This window comes from Ptychodera flava, chromosome 13 (assembly GCF_041260155.1).
Source record: "Ptychodera flava strain L36383 chromosome 13, AS_Pfla_20210202, whole genome shotgun sequence".
In the NCBI taxonomy this organism is placed as follows: domain Eukaryota; kingdom Metazoa; phylum Hemichordata; class Enteropneusta; family Ptychoderidae; genus Ptychodera; species Ptychodera flava.
The window spans coordinates 17,263,023-17,288,299 of record NC_091940.1 but is presented as its reverse complement, the minus strand read 5'-3'; the positions used below and the strand labels follow the sequence as shown (position 1 = coordinate 17,288,299).

Below are 25,277 nucleotides of genomic sequence, written 5' to 3'. Positions count from 1 at the left end.
TATATATATATATATATATATATATATATATATATATATATATATATATATATATATATATATATATATTATTTCGTTCTTTTCATCCGACAAACTATGGCTGTAATTCAAGCTGATTAGGGCAACAAGTCGACTTTCAGTCGCACTTCGCGGAGTTCTACCTTTGAATTTTCTGGTTTTCGTCAGCTTATCCGTTGTGCCTTCGTCTACATCTAGTCGTTCTCGAGAAGAAACGTTCACAACGTTCCCACTACGACTTAGAGCGTCTACCGACTCTTCGACAATGTCGCTCGATGGCGTTTTCGCGAAAGTAGTCAATTCAGGCTCCGCCGTTTTCTTCAGTTCAGATCTTCTCCTTTGAACTACATCGTACGTTGTACCTAGTGTGAGCACCGCTGCTAAGATCGAACATACCGTACTGGGGAGACAAATCATTGTAAAGTATAGTTGCTGAACAGAAATTTACTGATTAAAAATTCGATTTCAATCGTTCAATGTTGTTGCAGTCAAAATTATAAGTAGCGACATATTCTACTCAAGAATTAATTTATTATGAGAAGACATTTTTTTCTGTTATTCAGATTTTTGAATTTGTACCTACACCTTTCAACTTATTACTTACAATACCCAGTGGATGCATTGATTAGATAGTGTTTCGTTGCCAAATATGCCAACCGTCGAAATATAATGCTTAAAATCGAGTTCGGCTACGATAATTGTCTCTTCAATAGGCAAATCCGTGTAAAAATCTTGATAGCGAGGCACCTCTCGTCCACAAGCAGCTGGAAACCTCTTTGAAACTTGCCAAAAATCAAAATGTATTGTTGTATATACATGTTTTGACACAACTGTGCAACAAAGTTGTCGATTTCACAATTCAACATCTATAGAGCTAATTTTAACACCGACTGACAATAGCAGTGCGTTAAAAATGAACACGGAAGCATGCGTGCGTGCGCGCATGAATGTATGCATGAATATATGTATGTATGTATGTATGTATGTATGTATGTATGTATGTATGTATGTATGTATGTATGTATGTATGTAGGTAGGTAGGTAGGTAGGTAGGTAGGTAGGTAGGTAGGTAGGTAGGTAGGTAGGTAGGTAGGTAGGTAGGTAGGTAGGTAGGTAGGTAGGTAGGTAGGTAGTATGTATGTATGTATGTTGTATGTATGTATGTATGTATGTATGTATGTATGTATGTATGTATGTATGTATGTATGTATGTATGTATGTATGTATGTATGTATGTATGTAGGTAAGTAGGTTTGTAGGTAGGTAGATATTTAGGTAGGTTGGTATGTATGTAGGTAGGTAGTTAGGTAGGTATGACCGCACGTATGTATTTGTGTATGTGTGTGTGGATGTATATGTATGCGCGTTGGATGAACATACTTTTAGGAACGTTGCTTCCGTAGTGAAGGTATTATTCGGCAACTTGAGATGCCACTAAATTTCAAGTTAATGTTGAAGCAAGAAAACAAACGCTTTAACTCACGCTGCAAGGATGTCAGCCCATCTAAATTCATGACTGGCTTTTGCACATGATGCTGTCGTGGATTCCCATCGAGGGATATTGGGATTTGTCAAGTGTGCTGCATAGGACAAGCAAGAAACAAATCAGGCATCGATTATAAGACATGTATAAAGTAGGAAGGCGACCGAAGTGAAATTATACAAACACGCGACCCTGTTTTTTTTAATGTTTACCAAGGGTACGCCCTAGAGCACTATTGTCTCTCCCCTTCCACACTCGGACGCCTATCAGTCAACAAGGTCAACCCATTTATGGTGACAATTATTGTTGTGTCTCAGAGATTGGTAGCAAACGGATTTCGAATTCTCAACGAACGCAACCAGTAGAATATGTTTGTTGCACACGTACTACGGTAAGATTAAGGTATAGTAGGACCGATCTATGACTTACTTTGGCGAGTTCAAAAACGAGACTTAATTGTTGACCAAAGGGACCATTAGACGATTTATGTGCACAAAGGTATAAGACAAGTAGATTTACAGGGGTTGTTGGGTAATGGAGCATGCGCTTTCCTAATGCATATATTATACGTATGTGCATATCGACGTACAAATGAAAGGATGTAGAGGAATGAATATTAATTGGTGTTTTGTTTGGGAAATATTAATAGTCGTGGTTTTTGGTACAACGTGTTCTCCAGAGTACCGCATGCATGGGAATAGGAGATCGTAGGCCCCAGTGTCAGCTTGCATCCTTTAACCATTAATTGGCCAACCGAAGAGCATCCACACACCGGAAAAACCCAACTTAATACGGCTCGTATGTAGGCGTTATAATCAGCTTTAACTGCGTTTTGATTGAAACCATTTGCCAGACTGGCTTTCATAGAAACCACAGCTAGACCAACTGAACGACACTTACCCTCTGTGATGAAAATCTCTATATCGTTCTCTGTGCAGGAATTTGGAAAACACACACCCTTTCGTAATGTATCGCGGCTCTGAAAGGCAAAAAATATAGTTCGCCAAAAGTATTAAGCTTTGATTGCACAACGACGGCTTGAAACCCAATTATAAACGTACCGCGAGTTGATGCAGCGATACTCAGAAATCTCCTGACCATGCCACGATAGACCATGTCATTAACCGCTCTAAAGAGTTCTTCGCGAATGTATCGTTGGCTGTGTATTGTTAATTGTTGATCGGTTACAATAACTGTAAATTGTTCCATCGCGGTACAGTCATGTACAATATTACGTTATATGGCACGACCCGAATATTGAAATGTTAAGATTGCATTTCCGTTTGTAAAATATGTTCAAGCATGCCGCATCAGTTGCCCTTGTTTTGTTTTGTTTTTAGGTTCACCATCACCATCATCAGCATCGTCGTCGTTGTCCTTGTCATTATCATTACCATCATCGTCATCTTCATAATCATCATCATCATCATCACCGTCGTCGTCGTCGTCGTTGTCGTCATTATCATCATCATCATCATCCATCATCATCATTATCAACATCATTGTCCTCGTCGTCATCATAATAATCATCATCCCCATCATCTTAATCTTCTTCATCATCATCATCATCATCATCTTTATCATCATCATCATCATCTGAGTAATAGTGCCTCAGTATCATTGTCAAAAAGAAGCCAATAATTGTTTTAAGAAGTGTCTCAAGCCTGTTGTAATTGAATTTTGATTGTCTTACGTCACACTTATTTCTTGCTGACGTTTACATATCGCCACATGCTTTTTCTTATCTGATTCGAATTCGATTCAAATGATATGCTATAATGTGTTAGTTCCTTTGATATACCTTGTGGAAATTAGCCAACCTTTAAATACTTGTTTTCACGCAATGCCAGCGACAGAAACAGCAAACCTTTGCAAATTCCTCATTTGATGATGGTACATAACTCTGGCGCTATAGCTGAGGATAAAGAATGGTTACGCTATGGGGCGCAACATTTTCGCATGTTTTACAGCCCTGTTTTTTATGGATAAGCCAGAAGAAAACAAATCGATGTTTTAACAATGAAACAACGCATGACCAATTGTTTACAACTATACGTATACCGATATAACGCAGGAAGGTACAGCATGAGAGCAATACTAGCCTCTGCTAATATTTAAAAAAGTCTAATGGGAAGCTTTGCTTAGAGATGACAGAGGAAGAGGAAATATTTTATTGGAATACAGGCATGTACCAATATCAACCTGATATTGTACAATATGCGCTTTTAGGGATTAGACGTGAAATATGGGTCAAGAGCCAAGCTGGTTTCAATAGATTTGCAACTATTTGAAATATGACATATTATTTCTTTCTTTCTTAGTCATGTGATTTGTAAATATAGATGTTAAAACTATCAGGTCACGTCCGGGACTATTCAATCGAAGCATCGAGAATGCTCAGTATAATTTCCATTCAGGTTAAAACCATGCGTATTAGCTGATATAAAAAAGAATTTTTTTTGTCATTTCACTTCGGGATTTTCCATACTGTACTTGACAATGATTCTATCGAAAAACGTTTGCATCTCCGGGCTTTTGCGGATTGATCGCAACCACCGATCGCAAGAGAACCTAACAAAGTTGGGAAAAATGGGCAAAGTCAAGTATAACGCAGCTTGTACTATCGATGTTTCAAAAACGATGACGTCGATCTAAAATTGAAAAATGATAAGGCTGCGTTTTCGAAACGGTAAAGTGAAACTCAACGAAGAGCTACATCGCTTTCTAGACGGAAAGATTCAGCCATGTGTGGGCGCTGGTGCGCTGGAATAAGCTGTACACTTTAGGAGAGTACGTCCAGGCGTACTACATCGGCGTAATCTCTTAAAAATCGCGTGTGCGTGTGCGTCACTGCACGACCGCATTCTGTGGCTGTGAATGAAATATTCTATGTATGCAGTCTTCTCTCTACATCAAATTCAAAATCTATCTAATATATGAATTCGTGGAATCACGTACTTCGGAGATGTAGATAGTCGTGTAGCAGTACACCGTTTCAAAGGTTGTCTCATTGCCCGGCTTGACCTGTCGACACATACCGAAGTTGCCAGGGTCCTTGCGGTTCCACGTCAAGTCATAGTCTTCTCGGATTTCCCCACAAGAGTAGAACACTGTGGAAGAGTATAGACAGCCGTGCTTCATTCGAATGGTCTTGTAAAATCGCATGTGAATTTGTGTGTGATGTGCATTAGAGCATCGGCGTGAGCGCTTCGGTCCCTTCCGTCTGCTCTACGTAAACTTTTAGCTCCGCCCACGGTTCCTCCACAAATATTTGTAGAGGTATTGTGGGCGGTCAACTCATTGTATGTTATTGTCATGATACGCAGCTTGACTTATATATATGAGGCTTTTGCGTTATATTTTGATTTGAGACTGTTGCCAACACAAGGGTGAGGGCAGAATCTATCTCTTTTAAGACTGGGCGTAAGTACAAGTTAATTTCCAAAATTTAGGGACTGGACACAAATGACAGGGGGGTGGGCCGGTGTTTTTTGGGGGTGGGTCGCCATTTTTCGCGCAAGCATTTTTGAAGGGTCATAACATTTTGTGTATGCCTATGGGGGAGGGTCACCTTTTTTATGCATCAAAGCTGAACTTGCATGTGCACGTATTGAAGAATATGGAATACTGAAAAAAGAAAAAATACCTCCTGGCACTTTCATTTTCTGCCATTTCCATTTTCGGCGCGCCCTTTGGGCGCAATTTTAAGGGTATAATAAACAATGTATTGATGATCCAAGCAGCCACATTGATTTAAGTTGTCATGATTTCTACTTATCCAACTCCTCTATTGTGCATAACTGTCCCATATTATGACTCTTTCAATAACAATTTGGGAGATCACTTATTTGATATCATTCTCCCATTGGCAATACATTAGGTCGGTGTCAAATGTTCATGTCGCCGTATGTACATTTTTTATTTTTTGAGGACATTGACAGAATACAAACTATTCAGAATAGTGCAAAATGTCATCAATAACAACTGGAAGCTTCAGGTTGAACAACTTTTAAATAACAATTTAGGAACAGATAACCTATGAGGTATTTGTAGTGTCCTCATAGCCTACAATGTATAGTGAATCAACATTTCGATGAAATTCCAAAATCAAATTTCTTGCACAACCATGGACTTGAAACCACTCTAGTCTAATCATTAACTTTAATACTAATAATTAGGTGTACATAAATACACAGATTTACTTAGTTTTGTATTGAAAAAAAAAAATATTCATAGTTTTGTCATAGACTGCTATGCATTGTGAATCGACATTTCAGTGAAATTCCAAAATCAAATTTCTTGCACAACCATGGACTTGAAACCACTCTGGTCTAATCATTAACATTAATACTAATAATTAGGTGTACATAAATGCACAGATTTACTTAGTTTTGTATTGGGAAAATATTATTCATAGTTTTGTCATAGACTGCCATGTGAATCAACATTTCAGTGATATGCCAAAATCAAATTTCTTGCACAACCATGGACTTGAAACCACTCTAGTCTAATCATGAACATTTATACCAATAATGGAGTGTACATAAATAGACAGATTTGCCAAGTTTTGTATTTTAAAACAATTATTCTTACTTTTGTCATAGACTACAATGTATGATGGATGAACTTTTTATGCGAAATTCCAAAAACAAAGTTCTTGTACACAGATGCACGTGTTACCACCCTCTTCTAATCAAGTACAATTATGTCAATTATTCAGGGTCCATATATGCAGAAAAAGTGCATATTATTAATTGTGAAAGAATTTTTTCACAGTTTTGTCATAGACTCCCATGTATAGTGAATCAACATTATCGATGAAATCTAAAAATTACATTGTTTGTACATACATGCATGCACTTTTACCTGCCACTTCAAGCAAAGTAGATTTACATGAATTATCACACACATATGATTTGAAATTTTTTGGACAAAGCGTTATATCAGCCACATTTTGCCTTCCTTTTGGAAGGGGGATTGCAAAAGTATAGCAAGTCAGAAGGGGGGTCTTGAACACATTGCGGGTTTGTTGGGGGTATTGAGTAACAGGGGAGGGTCATTTATTTTCATGCACGGATAATGGGGAGGGTCACTAATTTTTGTGCATGAACTTTTGAAGGGTCACTATTTTTGACGCAGCGGTGTTTCGAAAAACACCGGCCCACCCCCCCCCCTGTAATTTGTGTCCAGTCCCTTAAGTCTTACAAATTTTCAAAGGTACATGAGCATTTTTCCTCTTCTATTCCGAAATCATGTATTCAACGCTCAATGCTTGAATTGCTAAGCTGTACATTGGGAAAGACCAATTGTTTGCACAAAATCATGTACCATAGACAATTGTTTACATTGAGCAAAATACATTTGCTATAGGTTATAGCTATTATCACTTTAAGAAACTATTTTATAACGAACAGCGTGTTGTGCGAATAATACACGTCCAACTATTTTTTCGCGACTGTGATAAAAAGTGCGCCTCTCAAACTAGATTCAATATCTCTTTGCTAAATACACTTTACAATGATTTCAAGTCATGTTCCCGTCAGACTATATGTAAAAATGGAGAATTTTTGCCGAATAAAGGGTCAAATGAACATACAAGCGTATTGTTAGATTAATATCTATACTATCTTCTCGACTGACATGTATACAGGTGTTAAATCATTCTATGCATTTTTGAATGCACCCTTGCTCATAAATAACCAAATAATCACGTTGCTGTTTACTTTGTGCGATAATGGCACTAACCTGCCGTAATTTCACCATTGTTTGGACAATTGGGGCATTATTTAATGCTTTTTTTTATAACGTTCGTGTAAATATTTATCGGTACGAAAGCGCTCATTCATACTTGTTATCAAGACCAATTTTGTACCACTGTAGTTAGTTGTATAGCTTTTGGCAAAGTTATGATAACTCAGTTTAGTGTAGTTAAAACTTGTCCAATATTCCTTAGGCCCACTACTTTGGGGGCTTATTCTGAAGCTAATATAAATAAAGTTTTCACTGGCTAACTTTGTGAAAATCGATATTTTTTATTTTCCCCACAAAGATAGCACAGAGATGGCGGCCATTTTGTATGTCAAAATCGGTACTGAAATGTTGGATTATTTATTTGTCTAGCACAATGTTTGCATGGTGACCCTCAATTTTGATTCCTGATTTTGAAGGAATGGCTTAAAGTTTGCTTGAGAAAATTTTGAGCGAAAGTTTTGATCTTTCATTTTTGAAGCGTCAACTGCCTTTAATAACATAGCAGTCCAGTCAATTTAGGGTTTAACCTAGGACTAATTGCAACAGAAATTATTTCTTCACCATGACCTTTGGAAAGGTCTCACTAATGACATATTAAAAGTATAGAAAAATATAAGGGGTGCAAATTGGTTAAATTTGCATATATTCAAATTAGCTATATATCGCCTTTAAAATGACTGCTATACTCACATTTTGGGCATCTAAACTGAATTCAAGTGACTTTTTTCATTGCAACACAATTTAGTAAGGTTCAATAAGTTATTTTCTAAATGTCTTGAACGATAACGAATATGCAAATTAAGTAATTTGCATATATTCACAGTTTTTCCACTATTTCAGACAAAATGAATGTTTAAGCTCATATTTAAACAATTTTTTTTCTCTATGAAATTGTTAAGGTTTTGCAAGAATTACCTAAAACAAAAGAGGTTGACCTAATTTGCATGCATAATTTGCATATTTTAATACAAAATGCCTAATTTGCATAATTGACACAAACGGTCTTCTGAATACAATAAGCCTACAATAGCTTCCATTGACATTTTCTGGTTATTCAGAAATGCAAATAATAAAGAGAAGAGTTTCAGAGCATTACTGTCCAAATAAAAGGAATCAGAATTCTTTCTTTGGATATTCTTCTTTTTTTTACGACGATAAGGTTATTCATAAAAAAAATCATTGGACGTGCTCAAGTTTTTGACATCAATTGTCATTTTAAGTCATTTTCTCCTACAACATGTTCGATTGCAGTAACATTTTTGAAGGAATATTTTATGCTTTTGGTCACTATTTTCAATGACGATGGAAATATTCAGTTACTAATAAATGGTTCACCACACTTAACAGTTGTGCCTGTTAATCATCCTTCTCATTATTGTACTATCATTAGTATAAATACGAACATCATTTGAATCACCATGATGGTAGTGGTGATGACAATTATTATGATGGTCCTTATCATAACAAAATTTCTTCCTCTTCCTCTCTGTTTACATCTTCCATCTTCATTTGTTTACAGCCAGAATCCTTTCGTTGACAACACAAAGTCTAGATTTTGCTTTCTGTCGGGGTTATTCATGCTGCTGCAGTTCATCGTAAAACCCATAAGTATGGGGAAGGATAACTCAATGAAAAGATGTGAAGCATAGGATGATATAATTGTACTGCGTATCATATCAGATCTTAAATGTGCAAGTATCACTCATGGGGCTGTTATGTAATGGACTTCCCATTTGGAGATTATTAGACTTTTGTATTATTACCAATAAGATTGATCACTCAAGGAATTGAGAGTCTGGCCAATCTGAGGTGAGACTTCCATAAGGTTCAAATACAGGATAACAATTTTATGATAATTTGATGTCAAATTTGATATCCTAATTGATAAACTCGTTAACGGCAGCTTCTGTGATGCAAATCCCTTCACATCTTGGTTTTCTTGTTTCACGGTCATGAAAATTTGAAAGAGCAGCTAGACCATGTAACATTATGAAAAGTATCTAGTTTGCTTTTACCAGTGTTTTAGATTATCATGATTCATTCAACAGATTTTTGTCAGTTTTTCCTCAAATGCTATGGCTTTGTACGGTAAGATTTAACAGGATATCTCTCTCCTCAGTCCACTATATGACTTTATATTAATTTTCAATTGTTGTCTTCAAGAAATTTCAAAATTTTGAGAAATGCAGTGTCCTTTGATTATTGTAATGTCTTTCAGCTGATAAAGGAACAGCTTTCCTAATCCATATTTCATGATAATTGGCAGTATAGTATAACAATTGTACCTCTCTATCATCATGATCATTATAATTTATTTATCATTATTATCATAAATTTCTGTATGTGGCATGAGCAGGCAAGTTGCACACAGTCAAAAGTATATCTGATTTACCAGTGACCACACAACCTGGTCTTTAATTACATTTTATCTACACTTAATCTATATTAGTAATACGGGTAAGGGTGAAAATAAAAGAAAATAGAGCTGAAACACAAATTTTCTTCAGCCTCCCTTAGTACAAAGTGTTGGTTATTTGGCCAAGCATTTTGGTATGCATTAAGAAAATCCAAATCTTCCAGTAAGTTCCCAATGTTATTGACATTATGCAAATTCTCTAGATAATTGAAATGAACTATACGAATCAATCATTGTTTATTTTTACAGGGCTTTTCATTCTGTATGGCCTATTAGTATATAATCATTACAATGAGTTAAAATACACAGAAAATAAATAACCATGTCAATTTCTTTGTACTGAGGGACATCTTTCGATAGGAAGAATTTAAAGTATTAAATAACTTAAACAAGTAGTGTCTCTTAATGTAACTCTCATTTTACTGATAACATAATTAATTAAAATAAGTTGACGTCAATTTGAAAAATTAAAGAAAATTATTTTAATGATCATCATATATGATTTATGCACATGAGGAATCGCTCAAAATTAGGTAAAATATATTTAGCAATGTTAGTAAAAACTTCCAATCTCTCTTTACGATATTGTAAAACCTTTCAAGTTTCAATTATTACATTTAGTACAGTGCAGGCATTTCCTATAAAATCTTTCAAAATTTGTCCTTTGCACAATGTAGATTGTATTAGGCTTTGAATATACCATTCTTGGACCTTTTAAGTATTTAAGGTGAAGAAATAATTCATGTTCCAATTAGAAAAAGGAAGTGACATGGTTGACTTATTGGACAAATGCAAATAAGAATTTTTTTATGGCTGTAAGATATATTTGAAAACATTCCCTGAACTAAAACAAGAAAATGATGTTACATAGTCATTACAATGTCAGCTTATCTCTTAAATCACTTTCGTTAATAGATTATCAGTACCAGGTTTGTATAGCATCTATGACCCATTTAGCATTTTGGTAAATTAGCTGTCTTATGCACAACTTCATTAAATGCACTTTTCGCGATCCCTGGGATCGCCTTTGTTCTAGTCTGTAAGAGAATGATTGAGGTGTAAGAGCCTTTTGTTTTCCATTGAAATTGTAATCTGATGGGTAAATTTTCTGATGAGAAAATAATCTGGTGCCAACACAGGCCTTTAAACTTGCGATATGTAACTTCCATGACCCTACTAAAATTTAGTTCTAATGATCTCCGTTGTTTTTTAACATTATATACAGTCATTTATACTATAGGTCAAAAAAGGGAAAAGTATATTGGTAGGAGAGGCACATTGCAGTTATGTAAAATGAGGACTCTTAAATGATTTTATGCATTGCCTAGAAACACAAAAAGTACATTAAATAATGAAATTGCTTGAATTAAATATCAATTTGCTGAATATATTTTTAAGAAATCTATTAACAGCAACGATTTTGTTCCCTTTTCTAAGTTTTATATTTATTCAAATTATGCACTGTCTCCCCTCTTAACAGTCATTTTGATTGTCATTCTACACGTTCAATACAGAGTGGAAACAAAAAACTCTTATAGTGTAGATTAAATATAATTTTTAAGTGAAGTGCAGTGGCAGCCATACTTGATTTAGGCAAATTAGGAATATTTCTCGGCCGATAAAATGTATTCAAAAATATTGCTTGGACAAAAATTAAGATAAATGCATACATTACTTGAACATAATGTCGCATTTTTCTCAATTCAATATGCATATTTCTTTTATCAGTGAATGTATTGCTCCCATTATCCGTTTATATCTATACAAATAAGGTAATGTTATAAATCTTAGATTGTATTGGTCTTCTAGTATGTCATTCTAGGACCTCTCTAAAATACACAAAGAAAATTTAATTCTATTGCAGTCAGAAGTAGCTTATATAGTTATTAATTAGGGACATACAAAGAAAAACGAAGTGTTGTGGCGGCCATATTGGATTTATGCAAATGAGGAATATTTCTATGACGACAAAATATTTTAATCAATATTGCCTGAACCAAAAACAAGGCAAATAAGCCCAAAACCCGCATATATCATGTTTAGCCAAATATTTTTAGTAGCAACATTCTATCAGCACCTAGTTTGTAACCATAATCTTTTTACATATATGCAAATTAGGCATTGTTTTCATTTCTAGATTGTACGAGGCTTTTAGTATGTCAGGGCTTCTCTGAAATACACAGAGGATAAATAATGCTATTGCTGTCAGAAGTAGCATAAAAATAGTTATTAATTGGGAAAAATACAAAGAAAAGTGAAGGTTGTGGCGGCCATATTGGATTTATGCAAATTAGGAATATTTCTATGAAGACTAGATATTTCCATCAACATTACCTAAACCAAAAACAAGGCAAATAAGCCAAAAACCTGCATAACATATCATGTTTAGCCAATTATTTTTAGCAGAAACATTCTATTAGCACTTAGTTTGTACACATAATCTTTTTACATCTATGCAAATTAGGCACTGTTTACAATTCTAGATTGTACTAGGCTTTTAGTATGTTATTCTAGGACTTGTCTAAAATACAATGTGAAAAAAATTATTCTATTGCCGTCAGTAGTAGCTTAAAAATAGTTATTAATTCGAGAAAAACTAAGAAAAGTGAAGTGTTGGGGCGGCCATATTGGATTTATGCAAATGAGGAATATTTGTATGACGACAAAATACTTTCAACAACATTGCTTAGACCAAAAAGGAGGCAAATAAGCCAAAAAACCCTGATCAAAAGCATGTTTAGCCACATATTTTAAGTAGAAACCGTCTATCAGCGACAATTTTATACCCATGAGCCCCCTTTACATTTATGCAAATTAGGCACTGTTGCACCCCTTAGATTTATTATACTTTTAGTATGTTATTTCTAGGACCTTTCCAAAATGCATGGTGAAGAAATAATTTCTGTTGCAATTAGTCCTAGGTTTACCCCTTTTTTGGCTTAGATTGACTGGACTAACATAGCAGTACATTGACACTAAGAGAAAAGTCAGTAGCCAATTTGTAGATAAATCTAGCTGAATACAGTCTGGATACCTTCACGATTATTTCCTGATATTAAAAACGCGACTAAGAGAAGTTAAAATGCTGTAATTTGCACATATGGGCGTCTGATGAAGAATGTGAACTCTATTTGTCCAAGATTGTAGGTTCGCAGTGGAAGTGAATCTGCACCATGGTACAACCTTTGTCAGACGACTGTTACCATATAATCTTAAAATGAAATGGTTGTAGCTTTCGACATGCTTCCATTGTGTCACTGATCTGTTCGTTACCTACCATTGTTCTCGCTAAGGTATGTTTAAATGCCCAATACTGCCCCAATTACAATTTATGAGGTACCCCTGATAATTATCATAGCACTTATTTGCCATATCTGTTCTTTTGACACATCTGAAAAGCTAGCAGCTGCTTATGGCTAAATCTTTCTAATGAAAACAATGGGGGCCCTCCAATAGCTGTATACACGTTTGTGAAGCATCGTGAACCCCCCCCCCCCACCACCACCACCTAAGATTACGTCGATTTGAAAATTGCGTCAGTGAACCCACAATTCTTCAGTTTTATCATTACTTTTACCTACTTTCTCTTGCGTATGGGCGGAATGCATGGAAGTCAGTCATGTACTTGATCGTGTCCGCATAGCACTTCTCCGTGACATTGTGATAGGGATGGGGTACACCCGGAGCGAACGACTTCTGAAACTCAGGAAAGAACATTTCCATCATATTCGTTGATCCGGTAACTGACGGCGGCATCATCGCCGCTACAACGGCACAGCCTATAAGTACGACGAATGTTGCCATGTTGGTAATGAGGTTGCTTGACCTCAGCCTAAACAGAAGTCTGCTTTACCGGACGGCTCATAGGAGGAAATAACACCGACGGGACCAGTGTGCCTGTATAACCCTTGTAAAAATTTGTCAGTGTCTAGGTGACGTATGACGTACAAAAATATATCCAGGCGGCTATTGGTCGATTTGTATTGAAGGAGGTAAGAAAAGAGCACTACACTTTGGGGTCACAAACGTTTTTATCTAGGAAGATTTTTGCCACGCAAAAGTATACATTCTTGAAAGCTTGCCTATGATCGAGCCACAGTCCATCCATTAGTGGTGGAGGGACTGCGATCGATTCTGAGCAAATTACAAACTGACAACCTTCCAATTACAGAGGATCATGGGAGACCGGTACGCTTGTTAATGTGAGAGCAGCGACGTTGCAAAGATATTAAATCGTTTAGATGCCGCATTGCCAGAAAGTTTCTTCATCTCAAGCAAAAATTGTGACTAGGTCTAGCTAGACACTTTAGACAGGTGTATTGGGCAAGACTAAATTTATAGCCCTTTGTATTACCGCAGAAGCCGTCCCAATCGCCAAGATCAATATTGTGTCATTTAAGTCCAAAGTGCAAGGGGATTTCAATTCATTCGTTACCAAATACTGCCACGTTATGGAGATTACACGTCATTAACCATAGGGACTGTGGACTAGCATATGTCGAAGTTGGTTACACCATATCAGATTCTACAACTTCATATTCACTGGCATGTTCAGTTAAGAAACGATTTACAGAATCCTTTGATAGTGATTGTGCAAAAACCTAAAACACCGATCTCAGGGTCGTTTGGCCTGGGCTTTAAGTTCCTTCTGTTTATGCATTCAGTGTGTGAGTGTAATGTACACCATGATAAGAGGGACTGTGAGCTTATTACACAGAGGCAATCAGACAGACACGTACACTTACAACATCTGCAGCAATATTGGTATGTGACAACAATCCTTGACCCTGTCAGATTGATTATTTGATTGCGCTAAGAAGTCATTAACATAGAAATTCCCGTCACGTTGATGGGTCACACCACTCTTGGCAAAATTGCCCATTGTTCTTGCCGTGCATTTAATCCCGTAAATCCATTGCAGTCTCATTGTTCTCATGCAAACTGGTAAACCACCACACTTCTCTTCTGATTTATACCAATCTTGGCCGGCTGACTCTTCGTTCTGGCCTTGCATTTAACCCAATAAACCTATTGCAGTCCTATTGTTACTGTTGTGTGCAAGTCTAGGGGGATCACAGGATACATCTAAACCTTCAGAACTTTATGATACACATTAGGTACTTAATTTCAAAAAGTTGTTAACTTGTCCGATTCATGTTCTCAAAGAGACGAATAATAAACACAGTCACTGTAAACAAACTGCAGACGCATGCCTGTGCATGCTATGTCTATCTCATTGCCTCTGTGTAATTAATTGGCTCTTATCATGGTGTACATTACTCCAAAAGTAGTTAAATGACACACTGAGTGAACTTACTGAGAAAGTCGACTCTCTTAAAAACGTCAGAGTGGCAATAATGCGATTGTTTTGCCTTTATTGATGACATGAATAGTTTACTTGTAAACATTTTTTGGAAAGCGCATAGACAACTTCTCAATTACGATAATGTGTTGCTACAAATTTAAATCCCTGTTACATTCGTGCATTCTGCAAACATTGTTACAAACTTATCACACTTGCTGATGAGGGATCACACACGCTAATATTTATCTGAGCCAGAATTGAATGTTTTTAGGTTGATGGGTGAATGGAGACTACAGGCAACATCATAGACTGAATAAACCAATGAAAATCACCAAAGTTTAGAGTTATCTTATATGACAAAACAAATAAGAGAACTATTTCCTTACACACAAAAAAGGGAAAATACTGAAATGCTGTACCCAAAATTACATAAACAGAACACATTCAGCTACACCAAGCATTGTTGATTATTAACGCGATTAAAAGTATTTCAGCAACTTGTACATGTTAATTTTTCAGTCATTTGTAAAATGTTAGTAATAAATTCGAAATGGAAATCTGTGTAGTGCCATAATGTCTCAAAACCGTTGATGTACGAAAATAACACAATCATGTGCACTAAATATGCACAGTAGTTTATCTTAGATAATGGTAACCATCCGCTCCACGACAACAAGCTATTTACTGGTCCTGATTACAGGAAGGAAAAAAGCAAAAAAAAAAGATGATATTGTGAGATAATTTATGCTGAATCAGCAAAAACAAAGCAAAACAAAACTAAGCAAAACAAAAACAGTAGATAACAGACTAGACCTGACAAAAATAAAGTTCAAGTTGACTGGCTAAAAGACGGCTAACTTGCAGCGTGTTTGCAAAGTTATATCTGATTGGTCGATTGCCATTATTCACAGCAACTTAAGGATTTTATTTGTATTATTCAATTATCTCGGTAAGATTCTGCCGACCAATCGGATAACAGCTTTAAAATCACGACAAATCGGCCTTTAAAGTATTGAGGAAATTGCAAGAATTGAACTTGAGCGACGTACCTTCCTCTGTATTGCAACAATTGACCCCTACGAAAGTAAAGTGTCGCTTACGGCTTAAGAATAATTTTGTAACGATGTGAAAGTACCGAATTTACAAGAATGGCAGTATATTTGTTGATTGGACACACTAACTTTCATGGGTTAAGTCCGAGAGTGTTTGTGAGTAAGTGTCGTTTTGATCACAGCTAGTATATAGTCTCTCTCTCTCTCTCTCTCTCTCTCTCTCTCTCTCATCCCTACCTCCATTCCTGGTGACACATGCAAATATCACCCAGCCAATGCACAAAGACATGGCAAAACGAAACAGTGTGAGGTACAAAATCGCAGCCCATTGAGGAAGGCGATACGTGTCGTCAGATGAATACGGTCCATACACAATAGCTAATGCGATAGCTGCTGCACAACACCATATCAAGCAGTTTACAATCTGGTGTTAAGTAAGAAAAAAAGAAAAGATTGACATTTCTATTTCAAGGCCTTTAGCCCTACAGCATAGAACCCCCCCCTCTCTCTCTCTCTCTCTCTCTCTCTCTCTCTCTCTCTCTCTCTCTACCTTGTTGATTTTGATAGTTTGCCTTTCAGTTTGAAAAAAATGTGACCAACAGCGATGCTATGAGGTACTGCGGTATTCAGTGATAGGACTTGCTATACAACCAATATCCCGGTGCTAGTTCTGATTCTCTGTTCGGTCTGTGACAAAGAATACAAGAGATAGACCGTGAATGTCACACTTTTGCTACTATAATCTAGTCACATGTACAGTAGCATTTTTAAGGTTATACCAATCTGATTAAAATCAGATGTAGAGTACGGCGACGTTTTTACTTACGCGGTATTCTTTTGCTGTCGCCTCGTAGTGAGAGGCCGTACTCTACATCTGGTTTTAATCAGATTGAAGGTTATAGACGTCACGCTTACGTAACAAAAATGTTGACACTCGGGCATTTTACCACAGGGGACTCGTGCTTGTTTATTTGTGTCTTTTTGTTTGTGTGTATGTCTTTGTGTTTGTTTATTTGTTATTTTTAATAAAATAACAGCGAAAAGCTGTTTTGATATTGTCAATAAAGAGCAGTTTATTTATTTGTTTGTTTGTTTGTTTGTTTGTTGATACGTATTTCTGATGGTTAGGGTTAGGCTTAGGCTTAAGTTAGGGTTAGGGTTAGGGTTAGGGTTAGGCTTAAGTTAGGGTTAGGGTTAGGGTTTGACTTATTCACTCCCTCTATATATTGAGACAAGGGGAGCAACTGGGATTCCAACATCTGTATTTTCAGATTAAGAAAAACACAACAAATAAATGCCAGACAATTGAAATATTGGGTTTGTGGCAGCATCATGTCCTGTACTTACCACACCTATCCTTTAATTCGATGGAAAGGGCAAAAATCGGCGATATTTAGCATCTTTCTCCTTTGATTCGTACAGTTTGTACGGCAAAACGTAAGTGTCACACTTTGGCGGGTAAGTACGTCAGAGAAATTCAAATTGGACCAATCAGATAGCTTTTTAGACTCACAACACTACGCGAACGCCAGTTCTCAAGCGACTATACCACAGCCCGGGTACCACAGCAAGATGCAGTCGTGCCTGTGACTAATACGTGTTCGCAGATATCGAAAATGCACAACGGCGGCTTGAAACCCAATTATAAACGTACCGCGAGTTGATGCAGCGATACTCAGAAATCTCCCGCGACCATGCTACAATAGAGCATGTCATAAAGTCTAAAGAGTTCTTCGCGAATATATCTTTTGCTGTGTAATGTTGATTGTTAATCTGTTACAATAACTGTAAATTGTTCCATCGCGTACAGTCATGTATATTACATTTTATAACACGCAACATGCTCATTTTCTGTCGCGATTCGCCAGAATACGTCACGTGAAAATAGATACGTCTATTTCCCTGGGAAACAGTTCTGACCAAATTTGGAAAAGTGCCCGGCACATGACCGCAGTGTCGTCTGCAGCTGTGCAACAATGGTGGGTGACTAGAATGAGATGTGCGTCCAGGATAGGTGACAATACATCCTCTAAAACAAATTTTCCAACATTTTCCAACATTCCAACAGCGTAGGAACTTGGACAGCTCATCGACGAAAAAGATGAAGTGGAACCAAGGATGTCGCTAGGTATGTTTAGAATATTTTTGAAAGAAAGTGGTACCACGTACAACTGAAACCGCTATAGAAACATCGCCCAGTAAACTTGTCACAGTGGATTGTTGCGGTGCAAAATATCAAAACACATTAAAAACTATATAACAATACACCTATAGCCTGGTCTTTATTCGGGCTATAGCGCTCGTCTTTTACCTCGTGGCCGTGTGTTACCATAAACACATCGCTTAATTTGGCACGGCCCGAATACTGAAATGTTAAGATTGCATTTCCGTTTGTAAAATATATTAAAGCATATCGCATCCGTTGCCCTTGTTTGTTTTTTTTATTTTCACCATCATCAGCATCGTCGTCGTTGTCCTTGTCATTATCATCACCATCATCGCCATCTTCATCATCATCATCGTCGTCGTCATTGTCGTCGTCGTCGTCGTCATTATCATCACCATTATCAACATCATTGTCCTTGTCATCATCATAATCACGATCATCACCATCATCATCATCATCATCACCATCATCATCATCATCATCATCGTCATCATCCTCATCTGAGTAATAGTGCCTCAGTTTCATTGTCATAAGAAGCCAATAATTGTTTTAACAAGTGCTCTCAAGCCTGTACAAATTGAATGTTAATTATCCTTACATCACACTTATTTTCTAGTTGAGATTTATATATCGCGACATGCTTTTTCTTTGCTGATTCGAATTCGATTCAAATGATAGGCTATAATGTGTTATTTCCTTTGATATACCTTGAGTAAATTAGCTAACCTTTAAATACTTGTTTTCTTTACAGCAAAATTTTGCAAATTAGCTCGTTTGATGATGATACATAACTCTGGCGCTATAGCTGAGGATAAAGTGTGGTTACGCTATAGGGCGCAGCATTTTCGCATGTTTTACAGCCCTGTTTTTGACGGATAAGCCAGAAAAATAAATCAATGTTTTAACAATGAAACAACCCATGAACAATTGTTTACAAAATTTTATCATCTTCTGAATTAAATCACTATATACCAGTAGCCCTCACATCTCTCATGAAATGTTTTGAAAGGTTGATCCTGTCAAATCTCCTCCCCCACGTTCAATCAAAACTGGACCCAAATCAGTTTGCATATCAACGTAAAAGAGGTACAGATGACGCAGTCGCTTGCCTTCTCCATAAATTGTTAGAACATCTTGATAAAGCTGGTAACTATGCCAAGATTTTATTCATTGATTTCAGTTCTGCTTTTAACACTATTCAGCGACATATTATGATAGATAAATTAATAAAGTTCAATGTTCCACCTTCAGTCATTCATTGGGTTTATAATTTCCTAACTGACAGACCACAATGTGTAAGGGTTAGACAGTCCAAATCCACGATGATTTCTACAAACACTGGTGCCCCACAAAGATGTGTTTTAAGTCCGTTCTTGTTTATTTTGTATAAAAATGATTGCCAAAGTAGTTCTCCAAGTAGCCCATTTTTCAAATTTTCAGATGATGCAGCTGTACTTGCTCTCCTTAGTGACTTAAACTCGAAAATTGATTACATAAATTCGATTAAATATTTTTCTGATTGGTGTAGCTCGAATTTCCTAGAGCTAAATGTATCAAAGACGAAAGAGCTTACAATCGACTTTCGTCAGGTTCCTGACCATGTGACCCAATTTGTATTGACGGAGAACCTGTTGAACAGGTGACCTTCTTCAAGTACCTTGGCGTAATTCTCGACAATAAACTTTCATTTAGTCATCATACAACAGCCCTTCAAAAGAAATGTCAGTAGAGGTTGCATGTGCTTAGAAGGCTGCGTTCCTTTGATGTGGATTCACATCTGTTACTCTTACTATATCGGAGTATTATTGAACCACTTCTGACTTATTGCAATATCTGCTACTTTTCGTTGCTCTCTACCGTAAATCGCAATAAGTTTTTAAAAATCTCGCAAACGGCTGCTAAGATAATTGGTAGACCCACTCCGTCCCTTTCAGTGCTCACGGATAATGCAATACTGCGCAAAGCACGATCAATCACTGCTGACGTAAACCATCCCTTGTATTCCTCTTTTGAATTATTGCCTTCAGGAATGAGTTTTCGCTGCTTGAATTGTAACAAATTAAGGTACAGCAAGAGCTTTGTTCCAACAGCCATTAAGAGACTCAATCTCTGAAGTGTATTTTTTTTTCGTGTGTTTTCTGACTTAGTCTGTGTTTTGTTTTGTTTTTTGTTTTTTATGTCTGTCAGGTCATTATTTTTATCCTCTGAGCTGTAAGGTGATTATCCTTTAATAATAATAATAATACAACCATATGTATACCGACATAACGCAGGAAGGTATGAGAGCAATACTAGCCTCTGCTAATATTAAAAAAAATCTTATGGGAAGCTTTGCTTAGAGATGACAGAGGTAGAGGAAATATTTTATTTGAATACAGGCATGTACCAATATCAACCTGGTATTTTAAAATTTGCTCTATTAGGGATTAGAAGTGAAATATGCGTCCAGCGCCAAGCTGGTTTCAATAGATTTGCAACTATTTGAAATACGACATATTATTTCTTTCTTAGTCATGTGATTTGTAGATATAGATATTAAAACTATCATGTCACATCCGGGACTATTCAATCAAAGCATCGAGAATGCTCAGTATTATTTCGATTAAAGTTAAAACCATGCGTATTAGCTGATATAAAAAAGAAAGGTTTTTTGTCATTTCATATCGGGATTTTCCATACTGTACTTGACAATGATTCTGTTGAAATACGTTTGCATCTCCGGGCTTTTGTGGTTTGATCGCAACCGCCGAACAAAAGAAAATCTTACAAAGTTGGAGAAAATGGGGAAATTCAAGTATAACGCAGCTTGTACTTTCGGTGTTTCAAAAACGATGACGTCAACCTAAAATTGCAAAATGATAAGGCTGCGATTTCGAAACGGTAAAGTAAAACTCAACGAAGAGCTAGTACATCGCTTTCTAGACGGAAAGATTCAGCCATGTGCGGGCGCTGGTGCGCTGGAATAAGCTGTACACTTAGGAGAGTACGTCCAGGCGTACTAGATCGGCGAAATCTCTTACAAATCGCATGTGAGTGTGTGTCACTGCATGACCGCATTCTGTGGCTCTGAATGAAATATTCTATGTATGTAGTCTTCTCTCTACATCACATTCAAAATCTATCTAATATATGAATTCCTGAACTCACGTACTTCAGAGATGTATATAGTCGTGTAGCAGTACACTGTTTCAAAGGTAGTCTCATTGCCCGGCTTGACCTGTCGACACATACCGAAGTTGCCAGGGTCCTTGCGGTTCCACGTCAAGTCATAGTCTTCTCGGATTTCTCCACAAGAGTAGAACACTGTTGGAGGGTAAAGACAGGCGTACTTCATTTGAGTGGTTCTGTAAAATCGCATGTGAATTTGTGTGTGATGTGTATTAGAGCATCGGCGTGAGATCTTCGATCCCTTCTGTCTTCTCTACGTAAACGTTTAGCTCCGCCAACGGTCCCTCCACAAATATTTGTTATTGTGGGCGGTCAACTCGGTGAATGATATTGTCATGATACGCAGCTTGACTTATATATATGAGGCTTTTGCGTTATATTTTGTTTTGAGACTGTTGCCAACACAAGGGCGAGGGCAGAATCTATCACTTTTAAGAGTGGGCGTAAGTACAAGTTAATTTCCAAAGTTTAAGTCTTACGAAACTTCAAAGGTACATTAGCATTTTTCCTCTTCTATTCCGAAATCGTGTATTCAATGCTCTATGCTTGAATTGCTAAGCTGTACATTTGGAAAGACCAATTGTTGATAAATGGTTGAGTTTGCACAAAATCATGTACCATAGACAATTTTTTACATTGAGCAAAATGCATTTGCTATAAGTTATAGCTATTATCACTTTAAGAAACGATTTTATAAAGAACAGCGTGTTGTGCGAATAATACACGTCCAATTATTTTTCGCGACTGTGATACTTGATTCAATATCTCTTTGCTAAATACACTTTACAATGATTCAATTCATGTTCCCGTCAGACTATATGTAAAAATGGAGAATTTTTGCCGAATCAAGGGTCAAATGAACATGCAAGCGTGTTGTTAGATTAATATCTATACTATCTTCTCGACTGATATGTGTCATTTTTTGAATGCACCCTTGCTCATAAATAACCCAAATAATCACGTTGCTGTTTACTTTGTGCGATAATGGCACTAACCTGCCGTAATTTCAGCATTGTTTGGACAATTGGGGCATTATTCAATGCTTGTTTTTTTCCATAACGATCGTGTAAATATTTATCGGTACGAAACCTCTCATTGTTAGATACTTGTTATCATGACCAATTTTGCACCACTGTAGTTAATTGTATACCTTTTGGCAAGTTATGATAATTCGGTTTAGTGTGGTTAAAACTTGTCCAATATTCTTTAGGGCCACTACTTTTGGGGGCTTATTCTGAAGCTAATGTAAATAGAGTTTTCACTGGCTAACTTTGTGATAATCATACTTTTTTCCCCATAGAGATAACACAGAGATTGCGGCCATTTTGAATGTCAAAATCGGTACCGAAATGTTGGATTATTTATTTGTCTAGCACAAAGTTTGCATGGTGACCCTCAATTTTGAAGGAATGGTTTAAAGTTTGCTTGAGAAATTTTTTAGCGAAAGTTTTGATCTTTCATTTTTGAAGCGTCATGTGCCTTTAATAACATAGCAGTACATTGACACTAAGAGAAAAGTCCAAAATTGTAGGTTCGCAGTGGAAGTGAATCGGCACCATAGTACAATCTTTGTCAGACGACTGTTACCATATAATTTTAAAATGAAATGGCTGTAGCTTGCGACATGCTTCCATAGTGTCACAGATCTGTTGTTACCCGACATTGTTCTTGCCAAGGTATGTTTAAATGCCCAATACTGCCATAACTACAATTTATGACGTACCCCTGATAACTATTTTAGCACTGATTTACCATATCGGTTCTTATGACACATCTGAAAAACTAGCAACTGCTTATGGCTAAACCTTTCTAATGAAAAAATGGGGGCCCTCCCATAGCTGTATACACGTTTGTGAAGCATCGGGAACCCCCCCAACACCACCTAAGATTACGTCGATTTGAAAATTGCTTCAGTGAACCCACACTTCTTCAGTTTTACCATTACTTTTACCTACTTTCTCTTGCGTATGGGCGGAATGCATGGAAATCAGTCATGTACTTGATAGTGTCCGCATAGCACTTCTCCGTGACATTGTGATAGGGATGGGGTATGCCTGGAGCGAACGACTTCTGAAACTCAGGAAAGAACATCTCCATCATATTCGTTGATCCGGTAACTGACGGCAGCATCATCGCCGCTACTACGGCACAGCCCATAAATATGACCAATTTAGCCATGTTGGAAGTGAGATTGTTTGACCGCAGGCCAGACAGGTGATTGCTTTACCGGACGACTAATAGGAAGAAATTACATCGACGGGACCGGCGTACTCTATAATACCTGTGAAAATTTATCAGTGTCTAAGATTGACGTAAGACGTACAAAAATATATCCGGGCTGCTGTTGGTCGATATGTACTCAAGGAGCGTTGTACTTCAGGGTCACAGACTTTTTTATCTAGAAAGATTTTGTCACGCAAAAGTGTACGTTGTTGATACGGGTCTATGTTCGAACCGCAGTCTCTCCATTCTTAGTGGAGGGACTGCGATCGACTCTGAGTAAATTACAAACTGACAAGTCTCCAATTACAGATAATCCATGGTAGACCGGCACGCCAGTTAATGTGAGAGCGGCGGTGAGAGGTAGATCCGATGAGCGACGTTTTTTAGATCTTATATCTTTAGATGCCGCATCTCCAGGTTTCTTTTATCTAAGGAAAAATTGTGACTCGGTCTAGCTAGACAGCTGTATCCGGCAAGATTGGGTTTATGGCCCCTAGTATTACTGTACAAGCCGTCCTAATCGCACAGATCGATAACTGTGTCATTTTAGACTAAGTTGTTCTGTTCATTCGTTTACTTTTCCCCGCATACAGATTACAAAACCAGAGAGAATGTAAACCATGGAGGATTTAGAAAAAGATTGCCATCATTCGTATTTTCTAAGTATACCATCCAGCGACATTTGACCGTGTTGGACTGGAACCCGATGGTTATTGAAAAAGAAATAATGTCAAAAACTCGCCTAATAGTGGTGTGTAACAACAATCTTTGACCCGGTCAGACCGGCCATAAACATTTACCCTATCAGATCGGTCACTTGACTAAGAAGTCACCAATATGGAAATCCCCGTCACGTTTCTAGGATGATACCACTCTTGGCAAGGTGCCCCTTGGTTTACACCATGAATTGTGATCCTGTAAATTGATCGCAGTCCCATTGTTCTCATGCAAATTAGTGAACCGACACACTTTTATTCTTATTTATACCGCTCTTGGCCATATGACTCTTTGTCCCTGCCTTTAGCATTTAATCCCATAAATCTATTGCAGTCCTATTGTTCTCATGTTAATAGGCAGCCGCCACACTTTTATTCATATGCAAAGTTGTAAACCTAGCACTTTCCTGAATAGTAATCAATAGTCTATCAAAAACGTGGCGGTTTTACTATATCAACAAGTCGCGCATCACAATTTGTTGCGTAAAAACACACGCTTATATTACTTGTTACACATGAAATTTGAACCATGGCTTAATTTTCTACCTAATTTGTAAATTTAAAACTTTGCAGTTCTTGTACTTTCTTAAATCTTAAAATCCTCTGCCATGTCCGTCCTTCACAAGAGCTTCGACCAATATGAAACGGAAGACTGTCTTCGTGTACAGATAATTAATACAACCGGGTGTAAATTTTATCGGACCAATCAGAACAAAGGCATTTCTTATTATGCAAGTTTTCTTCTCAAGCTACCACTGATTCATATGTATTGGTATTGACAAGGTGGAAAGTCAAGCAAGCAAATCTCAAAGACTGAACTGAAAGTATGAACAAAAGGAACGAATTGCAAAACAAAGTAAAAACTTAGCTAAATAGGTTACTTCGACGTGACTAGGAGGAACTTATTGTCCGTTTCTACAAACAGTCGCTACAACTAGGTAATGGTAAGGGCAAAAAGTTATGGAAAACAGTTATAAT

At 37.0% G+C, this 25,277-nt stretch overlaps 1 protein-coding gene across 1 annotated transcript in view; it reads right to left on the bottom strand.

Moving 5' to 3' along the window:
* LOC139147032 (O-acyltransferase like protein-like) overlaps positions 1-23,582 on the bottom strand; it is a 28,749-nt gene extending 5,167 nt beyond the window's left edge. The window contains exons 1-7 of the mRNA XM_070717883.1: positions 23,316-23,582; positions 21,344-21,495; positions 13,250-13,364; positions 4,460-4,611; positions 2,402-2,480; positions 1,502-1,598; positions 162-418 (exon numbers count right to left, since the gene is read on the bottom strand). Coding sequence (XP_070573984.1) covers positions 162-418; positions 1,502-1,598; positions 2,402-2,480; positions 4,460-4,611; positions 13,250-13,364; positions 21,344-21,495; positions 23,316-23,538 — 1,075 coding nt within the window. The 5' untranslated portion in view covers positions 23,539-23,582. The remainder of the gene's footprint in view (positions 1-161; positions 419-1,501; positions 1,599-2,401; positions 2,481-4,459; positions 4,612-13,249; positions 13,365-21,343; positions 21,496-23,315) is intronic.
* Between the last annotated feature and the right edge of the window lie 1,695 nt (positions 23,583-25,277).